Source organism: Suncus etruscus, chromosome 7 (assembly GCF_024139225.1).
Source record: "Suncus etruscus isolate mSunEtr1 chromosome 7, mSunEtr1.pri.cur, whole genome shotgun sequence".
Taxonomy (NCBI): Eukaryota; Metazoa; Chordata; class Mammalia; order Eulipotyphla; family Soricidae; genus Suncus; species Suncus etruscus.
Window position 1 is genome coordinate 52,385,395 of NC_064854.1, and position 21,346 is coordinate 52,406,740.

The window sequence follows — 21,346 nt, forward strand, 5'->3', positions numbered from 1 at the left end:
AAAGAAATGTGCTTTCATGTGCCTCCATGTCTCCTCATCCTCCTAGAAGCTTCTTTTAAATCATCCTTCTTCAGACCACCACTGCTACCTCCAACCTACAGACTCAGTTCTCCTGAGCTGGTGAGATTGAAGCCTTTCCTTATTTTTGCTGCTCTTGTGGCTGATACTAAATCTTTTCCTAAGGACCTTTCATAATTCCAGGATCAAACAAACGCAAGCATCAGTCTCACATGTCTATGCTATGAAACCAAAATCCAGGTTTCTAGAGAGAACTTCTCTCTTCCTCAGACCCTTCACTCCAATTCCCCAATTCAGAACCAAAGTTCTGTTCAGTAATTGGCAGGGCATTTCCTACTGTTGGTTGCCCCGCAAAGACATTTCAAAAGCAAAGCTCTAGACACCATAAGGACTCAAATCCTCAAGACCATTTCCTCTAAGGAAAAAACAAGTTGGTTGAAAATAACCTGTATTTTATGTTAATAAAACATAGTGTTATTTAAAAAAAATAGGAGGAGAGGTTGTTAATTAAAAATACTATTTGGGGATTATTTTATTCCATAATATTGTAACATACATATTCACACATACCTATATGTAAATTTCCACTACAATAGCATAAGTATTCTCTAGTATAAGGGATTTATTGGACCATTTCATTCAAGATGCAAACGAGAATAACATGAATTTATAAAATTTGGCTAAGGTACAATGACCATATCAGTCAAATGCACATTATGCCCACATAAAATCTTATTTTTTGTCTGTTTTTCATTTTATTTGGAGGGTCAGGTGAACTTAAGGCTTTCTCCAGTTCTGAGCTCAGGTATCACTTCTGTCAATGCAGGGAAACTATACATGATGCTGGAGATCAAACTAGACTCGGTGTGTAAAACCTTACTTTTTGTACTGGTATGTTGCAGGAAGTTTAACACATTGCTGCAAGTCAAGTGTGGACCACCAGTGGTCCACAGTGGACATGGCTTAATAAACACAAATTCAGTGCTGGTATTAAAGTGTTAAATGGGGGGCAGAGAAATGAACAAGTGGGCCCAGAGAGATAGCACAGTGGAGTTTGCCTTGCAAGCAGCCGATCCAGGACCAAAGGTGGTTGGTTCGAATCCCGGTGTCCCATATGGTTCCCCGTGCCTGCCAGGAACTATTTCTGAGCAGACAACCAGGAGTAACCCCTGAGCACCACCGGGTGTGGCCCAAAAAACAAACCAAAACAAAACAAAACAAAACAAAAAAAGGAAATGAATATGTAAAGTTTGAGTCTCATAATGATACATATAACAACAAAAACAAAATAATTTTGTCAATTCAATAGATTTCAAACATTATTTTAGAAAGATGTTTCTTCTGTTACAGAGTTTATGACAAACATTTTTAGATAGCTCTATAAAGTTGTTTACTTTTCATCTCAGAAATCAAACTTCATTACATTACTGGACAACTAACCATCACATTCTACTTCAACAGGCAATCCAATACCCTTAGATAAGTCCTGAATCTATAACGCCCATTGAAAATCCTATGAAGCCTATAAATCTATAAAGCCCTGTAAAACCTATAAATCTATAAAGCCCCTATAAAGCCCTACACAGGCAAAATGCTCCAAGACCTAGACCTCAAAGGAATCAAAACTGGGTTTGTTTGTTTTTTTACTAGTCAAATATCCAAAGTACTTTCCTCACTAAACAAGAACAACAACAAAAAAAATTTCAACTCCCCTAATTTTTTTTAATTTTAATAACATTTACACTAAATAATTTATCAGTAAAGCACTATATAATCACAAAGCCACTACCCAGTCTAGCTCTGTGTCTCTATATTAATTGTATACCTTGAGTTCCCTGTAGCTAAAAGAGTTTGGGGGGAAGGCAGGGTGAATGGTTCCATTCAGTACTTTAGTTTTAGAGCCACCCTCAGCAGTGCTCAGGGCTTAATCTAAGTTCTGTGCTCAGGGATCACACCTGGAGGTGCTCAGGGAACCCTGTATGGTGTTGGGGATCAAACATACACAAGACCATATCCACTATACTATTGCTCGCCCGGCCGTTTTTTAAAAATCAAATATGCCACAATCTACATCAGCCAGAAAACTGTTCCTGGTGAGGAAGTGAGAGGTAAAGAAGAGCACAGTATTATACTAACCTCATTCACTTGCTTTTTATCCAGATGAAACACTTGGCCAGAACTGGTCGAGGCGATTTCCTCATAGACCTTGTACCCAATATGGTTCCTGTCATCACAATCTCCCGTCAGCACGAAGACCACCTGTAGTTTTTGCAAAGGGAGAACAGTTAGAGCTCTTTCAAGAAGCTGGCATGCCATTGAACAAGTGAGAAGTATGTGGTAACATTGTACATGCCAAAAAAATGCAGATGTCTATGGACCTATCATGGACAAGAGCACTTCTCTTCCATGTTATCAGACATGTGGTGGAAGATCCAGAGGTTCATTCCATTCCAGATGATCATCTCTGAACATGTGACCAGCAGTAGAAAAATTCTTCCAGTTCACGGACTGGTCTCAAGCAATCTTGACTACTTCTCAGAGGGTTGAGGAGGGGCACTAGGAATCCAGTGAATATTTTTTAATCCTTTCAAATCTCACTAGCCAAAGGGGTCAAAATAAATCATGGACATGGGAGTAGTGGTGGGATAAATGGATGCTAGAAAAGGTCAGACAACCTTCTCTTGGACTTCATACCCCTACCCGGACATATGGCAGGAGGTTGAAGTTCTTGTCCAAAACACATGTGGCCAGAGAACCGAGTAAGTCAACTGAACAAAGGGCTGCGGGGAGAATGGCCTGGAGTGGCCTCAGAGCCCTGGCTACAGACCAAGTAGACAGTGATGGGCTTCATGAGAAAAAAACTGGCAAGAGACCACCGTGAACTTTGAGGAATAGAATCAGTAAGAGAGCAGCACTGACCAAGGCCAGGAAGGCCAAGCCAAGAACAGTGCAGCATCCAAAACTCTCAAAGTTCTTCAAGAAATAGCTGCAACTCCATTAGTCTCTGGATTTTTTGGACTCAAGAACTCAGGTTCTCAGAATCTCCACCAGTTTGGATATTTTCCACTTTCCCTGGACAAGATCAGAATAGGCGGAAGCCCAGAAATCTCAGAAAGAAGCTGTGATCGGTCGGAGCAGTGGTGCAGCGGTATGATGTTTGCCTTGCACGCTGCTGACCTAGGATGGACCAAGGTTCTATCTCCAGCGTCCCATATGGTCCTCCAAGCCAGAAGCGATTTCTGAGCACATAGCAGGGAGGGAGGGAGGGAGGGAGGGAGGGAGGGAGGGAGGGAGGGAGGGAGGAAGGAAGGAAGGAAGGAAGGAAGGAAGGAAGGAAGGAAGGAAGGAAGGAAGGAAGGAAGGAAGGAAGGAAGGAAGGAAGGAAGGAAGGAAGGAAGGAAGGAAGGAAGGAAGGAAGGAAACGAAAGGGAAAGAAAGAAGGAAGGAAGGAAGGAAACGAAAGGGAAAGAAAGAAGGAAGGAAGGAAGGAAACGAAAGGGAAAGAAGGAAGGAAGGAAGGAAGGAAGGAAGGAAGGAAGGAAGGAAGGAAGGAAGGAAGGAAGGAAGGAAGGAAGGAAACGAAAGGGAAATAAAGAAGGAAGGAAGGAAGAAAGAAAGAAGAAGGAAGGAAGGAAGGAAGGAAGGAAGGAAGGAAGGAAGGAAGGAAGGAAGGAAGGAAGGAAGGAAGGAAGGAAGGAAGGAAGGAAGAAGAAAGAAAGAAAGAAAGAAAGAAAGAAAGAAAGAAAGAAAGAAAGAAAAAAGAAAGAAAGAAAGAAAGAAAGAAAGAAAGAAAGAAAGAAAGAAAGAAAGAAAGAAAGAAAGAAAGAAAGAAAGAAAGAAAGAAAGAAAGAAAGAAAGAGGCTGTGAAGGTGGGAGGCAGTGAAGATACTGCAAAAATCACCAGAGAAGCTGAACCTGAACTAGTGTCTCCCACAAGCAGTCATGCAAGTCAGGATATGAGAACTACTTATTTAGGAGATAACATTTGAAACTGACATCTTCTGGGTTAGGTCTGTGCTTTGATCACTACTAAAGTTCAGATAGATAGAAACACCCACCAGCAAAATATTTCTAGCTAAGCACTCAGAAATTTCCCCTGGCTTGGGGGGACCATATGGGACGCCGGGGGATCGAACTGTGGTCCTTCCTTGGCTAGCGCTTGCAAGGCAGACACCTTACCTCTAGCGCCACCTCACCGGCCCTGCAAAATATTTCTTGTCTGGCATGGAAGGAGGCAACTTGAGCCTCATGCCCTATGCAAAGAGCATATGCAGCTTCGATCGGTTTCCATGAAAGAGCATCTCAAAGGCAATGGAAAGGAAGGGCAAAAGAAGTAATCTTCAGTAGGTATGTTTGCCAGTGGGAGAGGGACTGGAGGATCACTCCAACAGGGAAGGGAACACTAAGACAAGTAGGTGGGGAGGTAGGGGGAATGTCCGCCATAGAGGCAGACTGGGGTGGGGATCCTGGAAGGACACTTGGGACACTGGTGGAAGGAACCGGACACTGGTGTTGGAACACTGTACCCCTAAAACTTAACCATGAATGTTGTAATGTTGTAATTCATGGTGAGTCAATTAAAAAAGATAAAGAAGCCAATAAAGGAAAAGATTAAAGTGGTTTCACACACAAATAAAATAAAAATACATAACCATAAGAAAGCACCTTTATAGATAAATAATAGCACAGCAAGGAGGGCATCTGCCTTGCACATGGCCGGTCCAGGTTCTATCTCCAGCATCCTAAGTAGTCAGTCCCTCACGGCCAGAAGGGGTGATTCCTGAGCACAGAACCAGGAGTAACCCCTGATGAAGCCTACTGGATGTGTCCCAAAAACAAAACTAAAGAATGGTAGGGATCTATCAGAGAGAATAATGAACAAAGCAGATGATATCTTTAGAGTTGGGCTTGCTGAGATCCTTCTAGGTTGACCATGCTTACCTGGGACTGTTTCTGCTGAATGAGTTGAAGCACCTCATGAGTGAGCCGATAGTCCTTGGACCGGGCATCCGTGAAGACATAGATGAAGGAGCCGGGAAGAGAAATCTCTAAGGCGATTTTGATTGCTCCGATACTCATTTCTGGGCAATCGCCCCCTCCCTGTGGGAAAGCAGAGTGGGGAGGAAGGTGTTCATTTCATCAGCACATACACACATACACACAAAGGATATTTCACTTGTGGCAAGTTGCCTCAAGTTGCTGTTGTTTCCCTTGGACCATCTGTCAATGGGACACTGAATCAAGACTTGGGCTCTAAGGAGAGGGGGACAAGAGTAGGTGATATAAGGTAGGACGCACCTATCCTCACAGCAAAAGTCTTAATCTACCCATTAGCATGGCTCAGGAGACATAACTCATTGTGATTTTTTTGGTGCCTTCTGCAACCCAGTTCTCCCAGGTAATGAACCTTCCTTTTCTCACTCACCCTCAATAATCCAGCACCAGTTAACCTGCCTAGACACTGAGTCCCAGCCCAGAACCTGGTTCTCAAGTTTCCCCTGGTCCTTCCTAGGGTTCATTCCCACCTGCAGCTACACCTGTACTCCAAGTTTCTACTCCTTTAAAGAGACCTTCCATGATAGAAAACACAGTCAACTCTCAGCTTTTTAATATTTTCTTCTATTTTGGGGAGTGTCCCAAGCTATACTTCAGTGACTAGGGGTCAGGGCCTGTGCAACAACCAGGAGACCATTCAATGAGAGATACAGGCACAGCATATGCTGCTGCTCTGGTCAGTAGGGCAAGTAAAGCAAGGCCTAGTAATGTTCTGGGGGAATACATGCAGTGCTAGGAAATGGGACATAGTTGGGACATAAATCCTGTTCTGTCTTCCGCACTCTCTGACTTGATACTTCCCTCTCCTTTCTTCCTGTGAAAACATATTTGTTAGATTCTCTCTATCGTATTTGAGAGGAAAAGAAAGAATGGATTTGGAGAAAGACAGCTGAGAAATAATGGGGGACAGAGGAAAGGAAGGATCAGGCACATTAGAGGTTGCTAAGGAATGATAGAACTAAATATCCAATTGACAGAGTCAGAAATCATGAGATCCAAATTTGAACAACCAAACTTTAAAAGGCACCTGTGAGGATAATAGGTTGGAAACATTGGTGGAGTGAGGTTGACACTGGTGATGGAATTTGGTTCTGGAACATTGTATTTATAAAACTCAACTATGAAAAACTTTGTAAATCATGGTGCTTTAATAAAAAAAATTAATTAAAAAAATCATAGCACGGGGCCGGAGAGAGCACAGCGGTGTTTACCTTGCAAACAGCCGACCCAGAACCTAAGGTGGTTGGTTCGAATCCCGGAGTCCCATATGGTCCCCCATGCCTGCCAGAAGCTATTTCTGAGCAGATAGCAGGAGTAACTCCTGAGCACCGCTGGGTGTGGCCCAAAAAACAAAAAAAAAAGTCATAGCAGATTTTGAATTAATGGAGTGAGGTATCCATAAAGGCAATTCTGATCATTGAAAAAAATAATAGATTTAAAAATTGTAAAAAATAAAAATAAAAAAGTGGCTGGAGTGCTAATTGTCACTTATTAACAGGAAAATGTAAACTTAAGTCATGTGAGGTAGTATCTCCCCACAATGAGAACCAAAATACTAGATATAATTGGTGCTGGTAGGAAATGTGGTGAGAAAGAAACCTTCATCCATTGTTTGGAACTCTGCAATTTGTTCAGTCTCTGTGGAAAACATTATGGTGACTTCTCTAAAAAGGCCTCCAAAAGGGGAAGATTAGAGTTTCTACATAAACCAATGATCCCACTTGCATCTCCATCGCCAAACACAAACACCACTGTTTTCTCATCTGGTCATTACATAACTGAGCATGTGAGAAAACAAAAACCACCAGTTCCAGACACACTTGTCCAGACGCCAGGCGCACAATCCAGCTCCGTGGCTTGGAACTTGACAGACAAATAAGTCGCATTTTGCTAACTGTCACTCAGTATCAGAGGACTAAGCAGAGACTTCTGTCTCTGAGCCAAAAATTACAAGAGCTAGGAAATCTCCAGAGATGCAAGCTAGGAATGACAAGAATGACGGGCAGCCACTTGAAGAGTAAAAGACTGTCCTAGGGCCATTTGGCTGGTGTTCAAATGTATTTGAGGAATCCTATGGGCATCTTTATTTATCCGAAACATAGAACCAGGAGCAGGATCTATAGACCACAGAGATCTCTGGAAAAGAATACAGATTCATTGTTCCCGTTGAGTCACCTCCTTAACTTACCCTAAAGCTTAAATTCAGCTACTACCACCCCAAAAATCATGCTTTGACTAGACAGAGTGATAAAATTCAAAAAAATAGAGCTCAGACTTTGGATGCAGGAAACTGTTTGATCCCCAAAATTGATGGTCTCCCACTTGAGCTCTGCTGTGTGTGGCCCCCAAAATACACCAAAAAATAACAGGCATTGAAAATGGGCTGGCAGAGACTTTACTTTCAATGAATAAAGCAGTTTTAACTCCATATTTGTGAGATCAATCTGCAGATATTGAAGCTAAGAGACTCTCCTGAGTTGGGCACATGGGTAAAATATGAGTCTCCCATAAGCAGATGAGGTTGATTGTAGTGAACCCCCAGAAGGAAGAAAGAGGTAATGTGCTGATAGCTCTAACGCCACTAAGATTTTCCCAAATAGAGTTGAGGTGAGAGACATGCCTTGTATTTCTTGAAAGATTCTCTAGCATAAAACCTTGTACTTATATTGGAAGATCTAGTAGGAAATCTCAAAGCAGCCCTTCATGGAGATGTCATGTCGCAGAAAGGATCATGTGGATACTGAGACATACTGCATCAAGTATGTGTTAGAAACTCATTCTGGATAGTACCTGCATGTCTGGCCCAGTTACCTTCTTCATCAAGGAGTCTTTTGAAGAAAAAGGTGGCTGGGGCCAGAGCAGTAAGACAATAACGAGGAGGGCAATTGCCTGGCATGTGGGTGAGTTGCATTCGATTCCCAGCATTCTATCTGGCCCCCTGAGCCCTGCTAGGAGTGATTCCTGGGTGTAGAGTTAGTAAGCCTGCAGTCTCTGAGTATGGCCCCAAAATAAATCTCCCAAAAGCACCAGTTTTCACGTTTACAAAAAAAGAACATACTGCAATCGTCTGGTTTTACTAGTTGTTCCCGGAAATAAAACTTCATTCCTCCATATAGTATGGTGTCTTTTACATCATTTCCCTTCTACTTAAAGCACTTAGTGATGAACTTTAAGTTAAAAACCAATAAATAATAAGTGGGTAGAGTGCTTGCCTTTCATGCAGTCAACTGGGTTTACTCTCTGACAACTTATATGGTTCCCCCCAACCAACCTACCAGGAGTTATCACTGAGTGCAGAGCCAGGTGTGGCCCAAAACAAATAAACAAAAGTCAGTACTAATTAGTACTTACTAATTAGTAAGTCATTATTAAACTATTTCTCAATCATATTTGTGATCTTAGGTTCCTCAAAAGAGAACTTTGTTTATTTGTATTTGAAAAAAAAGAAAGTATATACAGTACTTCATAAACATTTCCTCTGCAATTTGAGTTTAGTATTTTAATGCTTTTTAATCATAAAAACTATTAAGAGAATTTGTAAAGAATATACTTTCAATTATCACCTACCTAGTAGCCACAAACCAGCTTCAGGAAGTGACTGACTTTTGAAATCTGGCTAGTGGAAGGGAGAAACTAGATGTTCTTTTTTATTAAAAGAATTGGGGGGGAAATGAGGGGTGGGAGGAATTACTCCTGGTTCTGGATTCAGGAATCACTCCTGGCAGGCTTGAGGGACCATATGGAATGCTGGGGATTGAACCCGGATGGCCTTGTGGCAAACGCCCTACCACTGTGTGATATATTCCTCCAGCCCTAGAAAAAAATTTTTTTCTTTGTTGTTTATCGGACCACATCTAGTGATACGCAGGGCTTACTCCTAATAGGGATTTGGGAACTACATGGGGGACTGAAGCTAAAACTGGGTTGGAAGCATGTAAGGGAAGCACCCTTCCCACGGTACCACTGTTCAAGATCCAAATGAATTAAAATTTAAATTAAAAACTGAGGAAGTAGTAGTTTTCCTATTACTTGACATGTTGAACCAATATTCTGGATATTTGAGTTAAACAAATCATTGAACATATGTATGTGTGTGACTTCCACATATTTATGGAGCTGTGTGGCAAAGAAGCATTTGGTTTAGGGATATATCTAGACTGTTCTTCTTTTAGGGCTGATGCTTTGATCTAAATGCATTCCACAAACTTTGTTTCCTGACAGATGTTATTTGAAACAAAATTCAAGGGGCTTTAATTTACTAAGGATTAGGCATCAGGCTATAGTTTGGCCCAAAAATCTATCAAGTCATGACTTAGTCTAAATGTATTCACAGATGGGGTTGGTCAGTTCTGTACAGAAAGGAGGGCACTTGCCTTACAGTAGGCCAGCCTGGGTTTGATCCCAGCACCCCACTAGAGTCCCCTGAGCACAGCCAGGAGTAAATCCTGAGCAGACAGCCAAGAATAACCCTGGATCATCCCTGGATAGGGCCCATAAATAAAGGAAAAAAGTCTATAAAACAAAGCTTAAGTTTTTTATATGCATATGAACTCTGTATTTGCAAATTCTAATTTTATTATATCTACAACATATGGCTTCCAAGAAAGAAAAAGAGCAAATATACCAGGGAAGAAACAGAGAAATGGGAGCCTTCAATTAGTGGCAGGGACTGAGCTAAAACCTGGAGGAATGATGCGGCATTTCCCAAATTAGCAACTAACCTTATGGTTATTCAGGAGAACACACTCCGAGATGCTCAGGGCTTACTAATGATCTCATGATCATCAGGACCTCATGATCCCCAAATACCTGAGAGTATTCTCTGTCCCCCAGGACAGCTGAGGGAACAAGAAATAAAAACAGTTCTTTAATCTTTTCAGCTATGACCTGAACACCAGGAAAAATATATAAAAATATCCTGTAAAACATTTCTGGTGGAGAAATTTATAACTTCATTTGTTTGGTTTGGTTTTGGTATTTGTAGTTCAAACCCAGTAAACTAAATACCTGGTGTACTTATTACCCAGTGAACTATACCACACCCAGTGGTGCTCATCAGGAATTACTCCTGGTTCTGCACTCAAAAATCATTGGCTGGCTCAGGGAACCAATATAGGATGCCAGGGGTCAAACTCAATGCCCTATATCCATTGTGCCATCACTCCAGCCCCAAAGTTTCTAATTTTAGAATGGAATCTATGGGGCCGGGCGGTGGCGCTCGAGGTAAGGTGCCTGCCTTACCTGCGCTAGCCTAGGAGACGGACCGCGGTTCGATCCCCCGGCGTCCCATATGGTCCCCCAAGCCAGGAGCGACTTCTGAGCGCATAGCCAGGAGTAACCCCTGAGCGTTACCGGGTGTGGCCCAAAAACCAAAAAAAAAAAAAAAAAAAAAAAAAAAAGAATGGAATCTATGGTTGGAGTTAGTACAGGGTAGTCAGCCATCACCAAAAGAAGTTACCAAAGGTGACAAGTAGGTTGAAAGGGAGGGAGGGATGGAGGAAGCGAAGGAGGAAGGGAGAGAGGGAAGGAAAAAAGGAGGGAAGGAGGAAAGGAAGGAGGGAAAGCAGGGGGAGGGAGGAAGAAAAGGAGAGAGGGAAAAAAAGAAGAGGGAGGGAAAAGGGAAGAAAGAAGGAGGGGAGGGCAGAGATGGAAGAGATGGTACGATGACCCGAACCCCATTCAAGAACACTTTTCCACTCAGCCTGAGCTACCGGCATATTCTTACTCCTTTTGCTCTGTATTCTGAGATTCATTTTATCTTGCTGCATCTACTGATGGCCTCAGTTGACTAGCTTGCCAAAAACACTTCCAACTACACAAATGTCCACAGGCGAACCAGAAGCTCCCACCCCGGCCTTGTAACTGCTCCTGGAATTAAAGGCGGGAAGGAAATGCTGCCACCACCAAATTTCAACAGTAATTGGGCTCAGGAGCAGTAATTCCTGGAAAGCAAGATTAAAGAAGAATGAGTTGAAATCGCTTGGCCAAGGGAGTAATCAGACAGTAAGCTGCACTATCTTCTCTAAATACAGGGTGGGGTGGGAGAGACTCTAAAATAAACTGAACCTTTCAACCCGAGTGAGCTAGAGAGAAATGAGGTATTGGTGCAAGACGAATTCGGCAAACATTTATCAAAGGCAGCCCAGAGAACTGAGGAGAAATCTCAGGGACACCCCAAGACCATCTCCCTTCTCCTATCCCACTCCTCCCTTTTTCACTGAGTTGCAAGGGACACCATTGCTTGCCAAATGGGCTTTGCTGAAAGCAAGCAGAAAAGCAAAGCCAAAAGAACTGCTCTGAGCCTGGCAATCCTCACCCTCAACTGAGGACAGCTCCCTGTGCTGTTGGATAAGGTGAGGGTCCACTACTCACTTCACTGCAACAGCTCCTTGACTTCACTTGTGCTTGTTCTGCAGACCTGAGCAATGAAACTCAGAGGCTAGGCAAACCCAGCAACCAATCTCCGGCTCTATAGGTATTGGTGAGAGCTCAACCATGCCAACAAAATCAGGTGGAAAGCAGAGTCTCCTTTAGAATTTACACCAAGCAAGCACCAGATGGCGGAGCAGGCTTGGAGCAGGGCTGAGCTCAGGTGCTCAGAGAACAGAGGGAGGATTGGACAGAACCTTTCCCAGACTGAACATATCACTCGGAAGGAAGCCTGCCCTGAGCAAGAGCTCAGTGATCCCCAAACAAGCTTGGAAGTTGCGGGGCTTTGCAAGCCAACCAGGTTCAATCCCCCCAAGCAATACCAGGAATGACTCCTGAGCACCTAGGCAGGAGGAAGCCCTTGAGTACAGCCAGGTGGCCCATCCAAAAAAAAAAAAAGTTTGGGGAGTCCTAACCAAAGCACCAGAGAATTCTGGGTTAGCATCCAGACCCCAAGCAAGAAAGCAGTATACACCCCCAAGGGTGCAGTTCTGGATTCTTCCATGGGGTGGAAAAATCATGCATCAGAAGATGAAGTGCCTTGGTCAGATGGAGCCTCCCAAAACTTCCACTTCACCTGTGTTCCAATGGACCATGGTCCTCTGAGTAGTATGGATGCAGCACAAGAACATCATGGGGGCAAAACCCCAAATTGAATCCCCAGCACTGGTGGTCTCATAAATTTCTCCCTCTTTAAGCAAGACCACAGCACTACCTGGCTTCAGATGGCCAGGACTGGCCCTAGAGCTCAGGAAGCATTGATTGGGTGACCACCACCTCCCAAAAAAGGAAAAAGGAAAAATACTACTGCCTACCTCTTATTCATAGGACATACACAGGAGACCATAGAAAATTCGAGATGGGGAACCTGAAAATTACTCCTGAAGTGCCTATGCTCACCCCTTCTCCGATGCAAATCACTTGGAGGGCCTGAGCGGGGAAGGCACTTACTTACCTTGTATAGAGCCCACCCTGATTTGCTCCCTGGAACTGCACCAGAGTCCCCTCAGCCCTGCTATGTGTGATCTTTGAGCACAGAGTATAACCTGATTATTGCCAGGCATGTTCCCAATCTCCCCCCCAAAATTATAAATAATAAAAACTAGTGCCTGGGACCCAGAAAGAGGATACAAGGATTAAAGAATGTGCCTTGCACACAACCAATTGTTATCACTCCAGCCTTCAGATGGCAGACTCAGGTTCAGTCCCCACTTACAATCTTCCAAGCACTGTCAGGAATGATTTCTGAGCACAGAGCCAGAAGTAAACCCTGAGCCCCACTTGATGTGGTCAGAAACCAAAACCAAAGCAACAACAACAACAATAACAAAAAAGAAAACGTGGGGCCAGAGCAACAGTACAACAAGAAGGTACTTACATAGATGCATCTGAAGTCAAATGCATATTAGGAAAACTTAAGCTGAGGCCAGAGCAATAGTATAGCGGGCAAGGCACTAGCTTTGAACACAGATAACCCAGGTCTGATTCCCAACACCGCATATGGACCCCTGGGCTTCATCATGAGTGATTTTGAGCATGAAGTGTAAGCCTTGAACACTGCCTGTGAAAGAAATATGAGAGAAGGAAAGAGAGGGAGGGAGGGAGGGAGGGAGGGAGGGAGGGAGGGAGGGAGGGAGGGAGAGAGAGCGTGTGCACTTCCTTAAATGAGGAGATGTTATTCATCAGTTTCATGATTCAAACAATAGAATCCTCTACCAATCTCCAAAGAAGTACATATCTGCATGATAAATCAACTTAGAATACAAGAAATTTGATAAAGTACTTAGAAAAGTGGCATCATTCATTCTCCTAAAAGCAGTGTTCATTTGTCTTCTCCTTTAACAATACTTTCCTTCAAGCTCTGGTTTATTCCCAGTTCCTCCACAGTGAACTAAAAATTCCCTCATTCTGCAAAGATCTTCAACAAAATTCTGGCTAATAGAATCCAATGCCTCATCAAGGAAGTCATACAACATGACCAAGTAGAATTCATTCCAGGAATGCAAGGATGGTTTAACATATGTAAATCAATCAACATAAAAATCAACACCATATCAACAAAAAGAAAAAGAAAATGATCATATCAATAGATGCAGAGAAAGTATTCAATTAGATCCTACACCCATTCTTGATAAAAAAAAAAAAAAAGACTTTCATCAAGATGGGACTGGAAGAACTTTTCTCAATATAGTCAAGGCCATCTACCACAAGCCAATGACAAATATTATTCTTAATGATGATAAACTAAAAGCCTTTCCTCTAAAAGCTGATACAAGACAAGGCTGTCCTCTCTTACCACTCCTATTCAACATAGTGCTGAAGTTCTTGCCATAGCGATTAGGCAAGAAAAAGATATCAAATACATCCAGATAGGAAAGGAAGAAGTCACCTCTCACTGTTTGCAGATGACATGATAATATATCTAGAAAACCCTAAAGACTCTATCAAAAGCTTCAAGAAACAATAGATTCATATAGCAAAGTGGCAGGCTACAAAATTAACACTCAAAACTCAATGACCTTCTTATATACCAATAATGATAGAGAAGAAATGGACATTAAGAAAACAACCCCATTCATATTAGTGTCACACAAAGTCAAATATCTTGGAGTCAACTTAACTAAAGAGGTGAAGGACTTATACAAAGAAAACTACAAAACCCTGCTTCAAGAAATAAAAGAGGACACAAAGAAATGGAGACACATACCCTGCTTATGGATTGGCAGGATTAACACCATTAAAATGGCAATACTCCTCAAAGCATTGTACAGATTTAATGCAATCCCTCTAATGATACCCATGACATTCTTCAAAAAAGTGGATCAAACACTCCTGAAATTCATTTGGAACAATGAACACTCACGAATAGCTAGAGAAACCCTTGGGAAAAGGAGTAGGGGAGGCATCACTTTTCCCAACTTTAAATTTTATTACAAAGCAATAGTCATTTAATCAGCACGATTTTGGAATAAAGACAGACTCTCAGATCAGTGGAATAGACTTGAGTATTCATAAAATGTTCCCCAGACATACAATCAATTAATCTTTGATAAAGGGGCAAGAAATGCAAACTGGAGCAAGGAAAGCCTCTTCAACAAGTGGTGTTGGGGCAACTGGTCAGCCGCTTGCAAAAAAGCGAACTCAGAGCTCCATCTAACACCATATACAATGATCATATCCAAATAGATTAAGGACCTAGATATCAGACCCAAAACCATAAAGTATGTGTACAACACATAGGTAAAACACTCCATGACATCGAGACTAAAGGCATCTTCATGGTGGAAACAGCATTCTCCATACAAGTAGAAAGAGAGATAAACAGATAGGACTATATTAAGTTGAGAAGCTTCTACACCTCAAAGGAAATAGTGCCTAGGATACAAAAGCCACTCACAGAATGAAAAAAACTATTAACCCAATACTCATCAGACAAGGGACTAATATCTAAGATATACAAGCTACTGACAGAACTTAACAAGAAAAATAATCTAACCCCATCAAAAAATGGGGAGAATAAATGAACAATTTCTCCAAGAAGAAATACAAATGGCCAAAAGGCACATGAAAAAATGTTCCACATCACTACTTATCAGGAAAATGCAAATCAAAACAATGATGAGGTACCATCTCACGCCACAGACTGGCACACATCACAAAGAAGAACAATAAGTGCTAGCAGGGATGTGGGAATAAAGGAAGTCTCATTCACTGCTAGTGGGAATGCTGTCTAGTCCAGCCCTTATGGAAAACAATATGGAAATTCCTCAAAAAAAACCTGAAAATTGAACTCCTATGATCCAGCTATACCACGCCTAGGGATATACCCTAGGAACACAAAAATGCAATACAAAAATCTCTTCCTAACACCTATATTCATCACAGCATGATTTCCAATATCCAGAGTCTGGAAACAACCAAGATGCCCTTCAACAGATGAATGGCTATAGAAACTGTGGTACTATACACAATGGAACATTATGCAGCCATCAGGACAGATGAAGTCATGAAATTTTCCTATACATGGAAACTATTATGCTGAGTGAAATGAAATAAGTCAGAGGGACACACACACACACACACACACACACACACACACACACACGTCTGACTTATCTATGGGTTTTAAGAAAAATAAAAGATTATATTGTAATAATATCCAGTGATGATGGCCATAAGGACTGGTTCACAATATGAAGCTCACCTCAAAAAAGGGTGAGTGCAGTTAGAGAAATAATACACTAATAACTACCATGATGATGTTAATGAGTGAGAGAAGAAGAATGCATGTCTTGAATACAGGCAGGGGATGTGGGAGGAGGGAGATAGAGGGCATTGGTGGTGGGAATGTTGTACTGGTGAACGGGGTGTTCTTTTTGTGACTGAAACCCAACTACAGTCATGTTTTTAATTATAATCATATCATAAAGATATTATTTTTAAAAAGTCCCCTCATTCTACAGGCATCACTTAATCCTCCCTTTCTCCATACACATCATGCCCATTTGGTCTCTCAGTTCAGTCAAGAATAGGGACAGGGGCCGGAGAGACAGCATGGAGGTAAGGCATTTGCCTTTCATGCAGGAGGTCATCGGTTCGAATCCCGGTGTCCCATATGGTCCCTCGTGCCTGCTAGGAGCAATTTCTGAGCCAGGAATAAACCCTGAGCACTGCCGGGTGTGACCCAAAAACCACAAAAAAAAAAAAAAAAAAAAAAAAGAATAGGGACTGAAGAGATAGGACAGTGAGGAGGGCATTTGCCTTGCACATGGTCAACCAGGGCTTGATCCCCAGCATCCCATCTGGTCCCTGAGCACCACCAGGAATGATTCCTGAGTGCAGAGCCAGGATTAACTTGAGAGCACGGCCAGATGTGGCCCCAAAACAAAAACAAAAACAAAACAAGAATAACAATAACTAGCATGGCCTTACTCCCCAATGTCATTCTGGTTCCCAGGAATTGAGGGTGCTCACAGTTTTAGTCTTATTCCCTCCTTCATAAGTCAATTTTATTTTAGTATTTTTTTATTAAGGCAATCTGATAGTGAGAGAGAATTGAGAACCTCCCAAAGTAAACATATATCCTGATGAAGAACTTGGACAAATCAAAAGGAAATATGGACAAGAAGAGATTTTTGTAGTGTTAAGATGTGGGGACTCTGGGCAGAGTTCCCAGATAGAGATCATTATGAGATTTCACACCAAAATAAAGGAAATTGTATGTGACACCTTCCAGATTAAGGGACTGACTGCCTATATTAAGGTTATATTTGTCTGCTCCTCACTGAAGAAATGTCTTATTTTTCTTTGCATTGTGAAATCTGCTTTCTATTCTCTCAGCTATTTGGATAAGACTCTGGGTAGTGTCTCGTGACCAATACCGATTTCTAAAAATTCAATAAGTTTTCTCGTTCCTTCTCCCTCCTGTAAGCCCAGGCAGGACTTTGAACTGCATGTAAGATCTGAACTCCCCAAGCTCATGGGATCTGAGACCCACTTCCCAGTCCCTTGTCTTCCTGTTTGTTCCCAAGAGAATTCCCAGCTGCTTTGTGTTCCAGATGAAAGAAAAGGACATTGAAGCCCGCGTTATGAATTCAATGACTTCACTGGAGAGCTGGCTTGCTCAAGTTTTTCTTGGAAAATTGCAAATTGCTGTTGTTCAAGTGAATTCCACATTTCCATGAGAAAAATCATTGAGCCTGGTGTCCTGGGGCCGAACTAGTGCAGTAAACTTCAAAGGAAGGTTTTTGCTTGCAAAACTTGCTTAACAAAAGCAAAAAATTAAACCAGAGCAATAAGACAACAGGTTGGGTATTTGCCTTGCATGTGACTAACCCAGGTTCGAACACTGGCATCCCACATGGCCTCCTAAGCACCAGCTGGAGTAACTCCTGAGCAAAGAGCAGGAGAAACCTCAGCATCAAAAGGTATGACCTACCCCTCCTAACAAAAAAAAATTTTTTTAAAGGAATGTTTTTCTTCAAGATTTCCTCTTGGGAACATCCAAGTTTGCCTTAACAGATCAGAAATCCCTGATGTGGAGGAAATTAACATTGGAGAGAGGGACCTTGAGAAATATGGGGGGAAATCACACTTGAAACAAAAGCTTGGTCACACACTCATGATTCATGAACCCAGGGGCATCCTTCTCTCATATTGGGAAAAAAATAATCAAAACTTTCCCAAGCAAATTGAAAAGCTTGCTTTAAAATAGTCAAGTCAAGGTTGCATCTGAGCAATAGTACAAAGTGGGCACATGAGTTGCATGAGGCTGATCACATATGGTCCCTGAGCACCACTAGGAATAATTTTTGGTGCAAAACCAGGAAATAAGTATAATAAATAGAAAAGGTGAGAAGACATTCAGTTAAAAGAAAAAAGAGCCAAGGAATTAGGTGATATCCAATATCCATATTAGATAATGCTTAACATACTATACAATTAGCCATAATACCTCACTTTTGGGGTGGGAGAGTTGGGTCACACCCGGCAGCACTCAGGGTTACTCCTGGCTCTCCACTCAGAAATCGCTCCTGGCAGGCTCAGGGGGCGATATGGGATGCCAGGATTCAAACCACCGTCCTTTTGCCTGCAAGGTAAACGCCTTACCTTCATGCCATCTCTCCGACCCAACACCTCATTTTTATAATATAGTAGGTATAAGGCAATTTAGATAATAAAATTCATATCATTCAATCTTGCATTTTATTTTAAAATAGACATACAAAGGACTAGAGAGATGGTATAGACGGAGGGCACTTTGACTAGCAGGGAGTCAACCCTGATTCAATACCCAGAATCCCATATGATCTCCGGAGCTCACCAGGAATGATTCCTGAGTGCAAAGCCAAGAAATAAGCCCTGGGCATAGCTAGGTATAGCACCCCCCCAAAAAAAAAAGTAAAATAAAATAGGCATTCCCAATGAAAGAACCACAATGTATCAATGAAAGATCATGATGAATCAATGGCAGAATCATGATGAATCAATGAAAGGATCATGATGAATCAATAGAAAGAACTTGATAAATCAATAGAAAAATCAGGATGAATCAATGGAAGCAAAGCATTGAATGAAGCCAACTTAGAATACACCCACTTCAGTTCTCATTCTCACCCTTGTGCCCACAATACTCTTGCCAATCTCTAGACCAAGTCCTCCCTTAAACCCCAAAACCCATCACAGAATCACACCTCCCTACTATCTGGGGTTTCCTTGAGCACTGGGAACAAGCACCACTCATTTATCCAGGAGAGGGAAAGGTGACCCACTGCATGCTTATTGGAGGAGCTACATGTGATGTGAGTCACTGGGGTGAACCCCAACTGCTCACACAAGGCACTAAGTCCCAACTATGCATGGAGAACTAGGAGGGATTCTGGGAGTGCAGGACGAAATCTGAATCGAGGAAGTTCAACAAGGCTCAGGCCATAAGGAAGTGAGTGTGGAACAAAGGGTCTGGAAAGACGTCAACAGTCCTAGAGAATGGATGGGCATGGGGATGCTTTGCTAGGCCCCTAAGGGGTGGAGAGTGCATGACGGTGCTGGATGACTGAGAGACTCATTCACTCAGAACCTGGGTTACACTGAGATTACACAGTAATATCTAAGTGGTGCTGAACCTGCAAAGGTCACAGTTACCCCTCCTGACAAGGCAAGAAAAATGAACATCCTCAGAATTTTAAGTGACAGTTCTCATGGTGATTATAGGGCAATGAATGACCTCCAGCCCTCACAGGCCAGACCTACAGCTCTGGGAGTAGCTACAGGTAGTAGAAAAGGACTGATGTGTGGGACTTGCTCTGTCCAACCCCAAGATCCATCGAACCACTCAGGAGAAACCTTCGATCACCCCAGACTGCCTTCTTTCTAACCTGAGAATAAGGGAAATCAGAAAAGGATTTCCAAGTTTCCAGTCCCAGAGAGCAAAACAGCTGCCCGCAAGTACTCACCTGAACATACAGCTCACGGAGTTCATACTGAAATTTCTTGGGATCTGTGGTGACAGTCACTGGACCAATTTCTGCAAAAAGAAGAAAGATGCCAGTCAATAACAAGGAGAAACTGAGTTGTCTATAGGCTTTGTGCTATTAGTCAATGTTTCTACATTGTGCACATCTTGACTATGTATTAGAATGAACAGCAAAATACTACCAAGATCCTTTCTCAATGGAAAACCATCAAAGAGCAACTGATCAATTGCTCAAAAATATGCATAACTGGAAGAAGGAGCCATAGTACAGTGAGGAGGACACTGGCCTTGATGCAGGCGACCAGGTTCTATCCCTGGTATCCCATATGGCTCTCCCAAGCCTGCCAGGCAGCCAAGACTCAGCCTGCAAATTGTCAGCACATAGCCCCCACAGACCTGCATCCATGTTCTTCTAAGGCCCAACACTGAATCCATGCAGAGTGACAGATGGGGGCAAGAAGACAAAGAACATGAGAAAAAGCAATTCCACAAGACCCAGGTCCCATTGGCATTTCCTGGAGTTTCAAATCTTGGGACGCAGGCAGGCAGGATGGGGTCAGGGTGTACATCTTGTAAGCAGGTGATCTTACTTCTGTCCCCAGCACCAGGGTGAGACACCCAAGCATTACAGGGCAGCTTTGTCCAGCTCTGAACACTGTGGGGTGCTGTGCTGACCTTCAATATTGCAGGACCTTGATTGGCGAAGCTGAGCCAAGAATCACCTGTGGCTTCTGGCTCCTTGAGCACCATTGGGAGGTAAAATGAAATCTACTCTTTTAAAAAGTAAAATAGAATGTAGAAGGGCTATAGTACTTGTCTTGTGAGAGTACTTGTCTTGCAAGTGGCCAAGTTAGATTTGATCCCCAGCATTTCATATGATACCCCAAACACTGCCAGGAGTGATTCCAGAGTGTAGAGCCAAGAGTAACCCCTGAGCACTGCTGCGTGTGCCTCCCCATAAAAAGAACATAAAATAAAATAATGTAGAAGAGAGTAAAATATTAAGTTAAAAAAAACAACAGAATAGGGCCCGGAGAGATAGCACAGTGGCGTTTGCCTTGCAAGCAGTCGATTCAGGACCAAAGGTGGTTGGTTCGAATCCTGGTGTCCCATAATGTCCCCTGTGCCTGCCAGGAGCTATTTCTGAGCAGACAGCCAGGAGTAACCCCTGAGGACCGCTGGGTGTGGCCCAAAAACCAAAAAAAAAAAAAAAAAGAATAAAATGAAATATAAGATAACATAGAATAGTATAGGATAAAGGAAAATATAGAACAAAATATAACAGAATAGAATTAGATAGAATAGAATAAAATAGAATATTGAATAAAGTGAAATAATATAAATAGTATAAACAAAATAGAATAGCATAAAATAGAAATATAATAAAACAGAATAATAGAGAAATAGTAATAAGAATAGTATTACAATATAGTATATATTATATATATAGTATAGTATTATAATATAGTATACAATACAATTGAATGGTAATGAATAAAATAGAATAGTCCAGAATAAAATAAAACAAAACAGAGAATAGTATAGAACAGTTGTCAGCAACCTGTGGCTCGCAAGCCACATCTGGCTCTTTACACTTTTAATTTGGCTCTTCTGTTTGCAGGGCAGCCACTCCAGGAGTCTAGCCTCTGTCAGTACTCGCCCTATGTGCAGCCCCTGTGGCCGGCTCCAAGAGTGTAAGATGATGCCCAGCATCATCCCCAAACAAAGGTGTTCCCCCAACGTCATCCTTTCTTAAACCTCTTCCTTTGATATGTAAAAGACCACTGAAATGTACTTTTGTCTCTCTCTTGACCTGAAGCCTCCTGGTACTGGGAATTAGCTTTAATAAAGAAAGAGGTGTTCTAGCTTTTT

The 21,346-nt window shown here is 42.2% G+C and overlaps 1 protein-coding gene across 1 annotated transcript in view; it reads right to left on the reverse strand.

Annotated features, from left to right (window-relative positions):
• The window catches only part of HMCN1 (hemicentin 1), a 414,107-nt gene that overhangs the window by 311,079 nt on the left and 81,682 nt on the right, over positions 1 to 21,346 (reverse strand). The window contains 3 exon segments of the mRNA XM_049777571.1: positions 2,155 to 2,277; positions 4,960 to 5,118; positions 19,455 to 19,525. Coding sequence (XP_049633528.1) covers positions 2,155 to 2,277; positions 4,960 to 5,118; positions 19,455 to 19,525 — 353 coding nt within the window.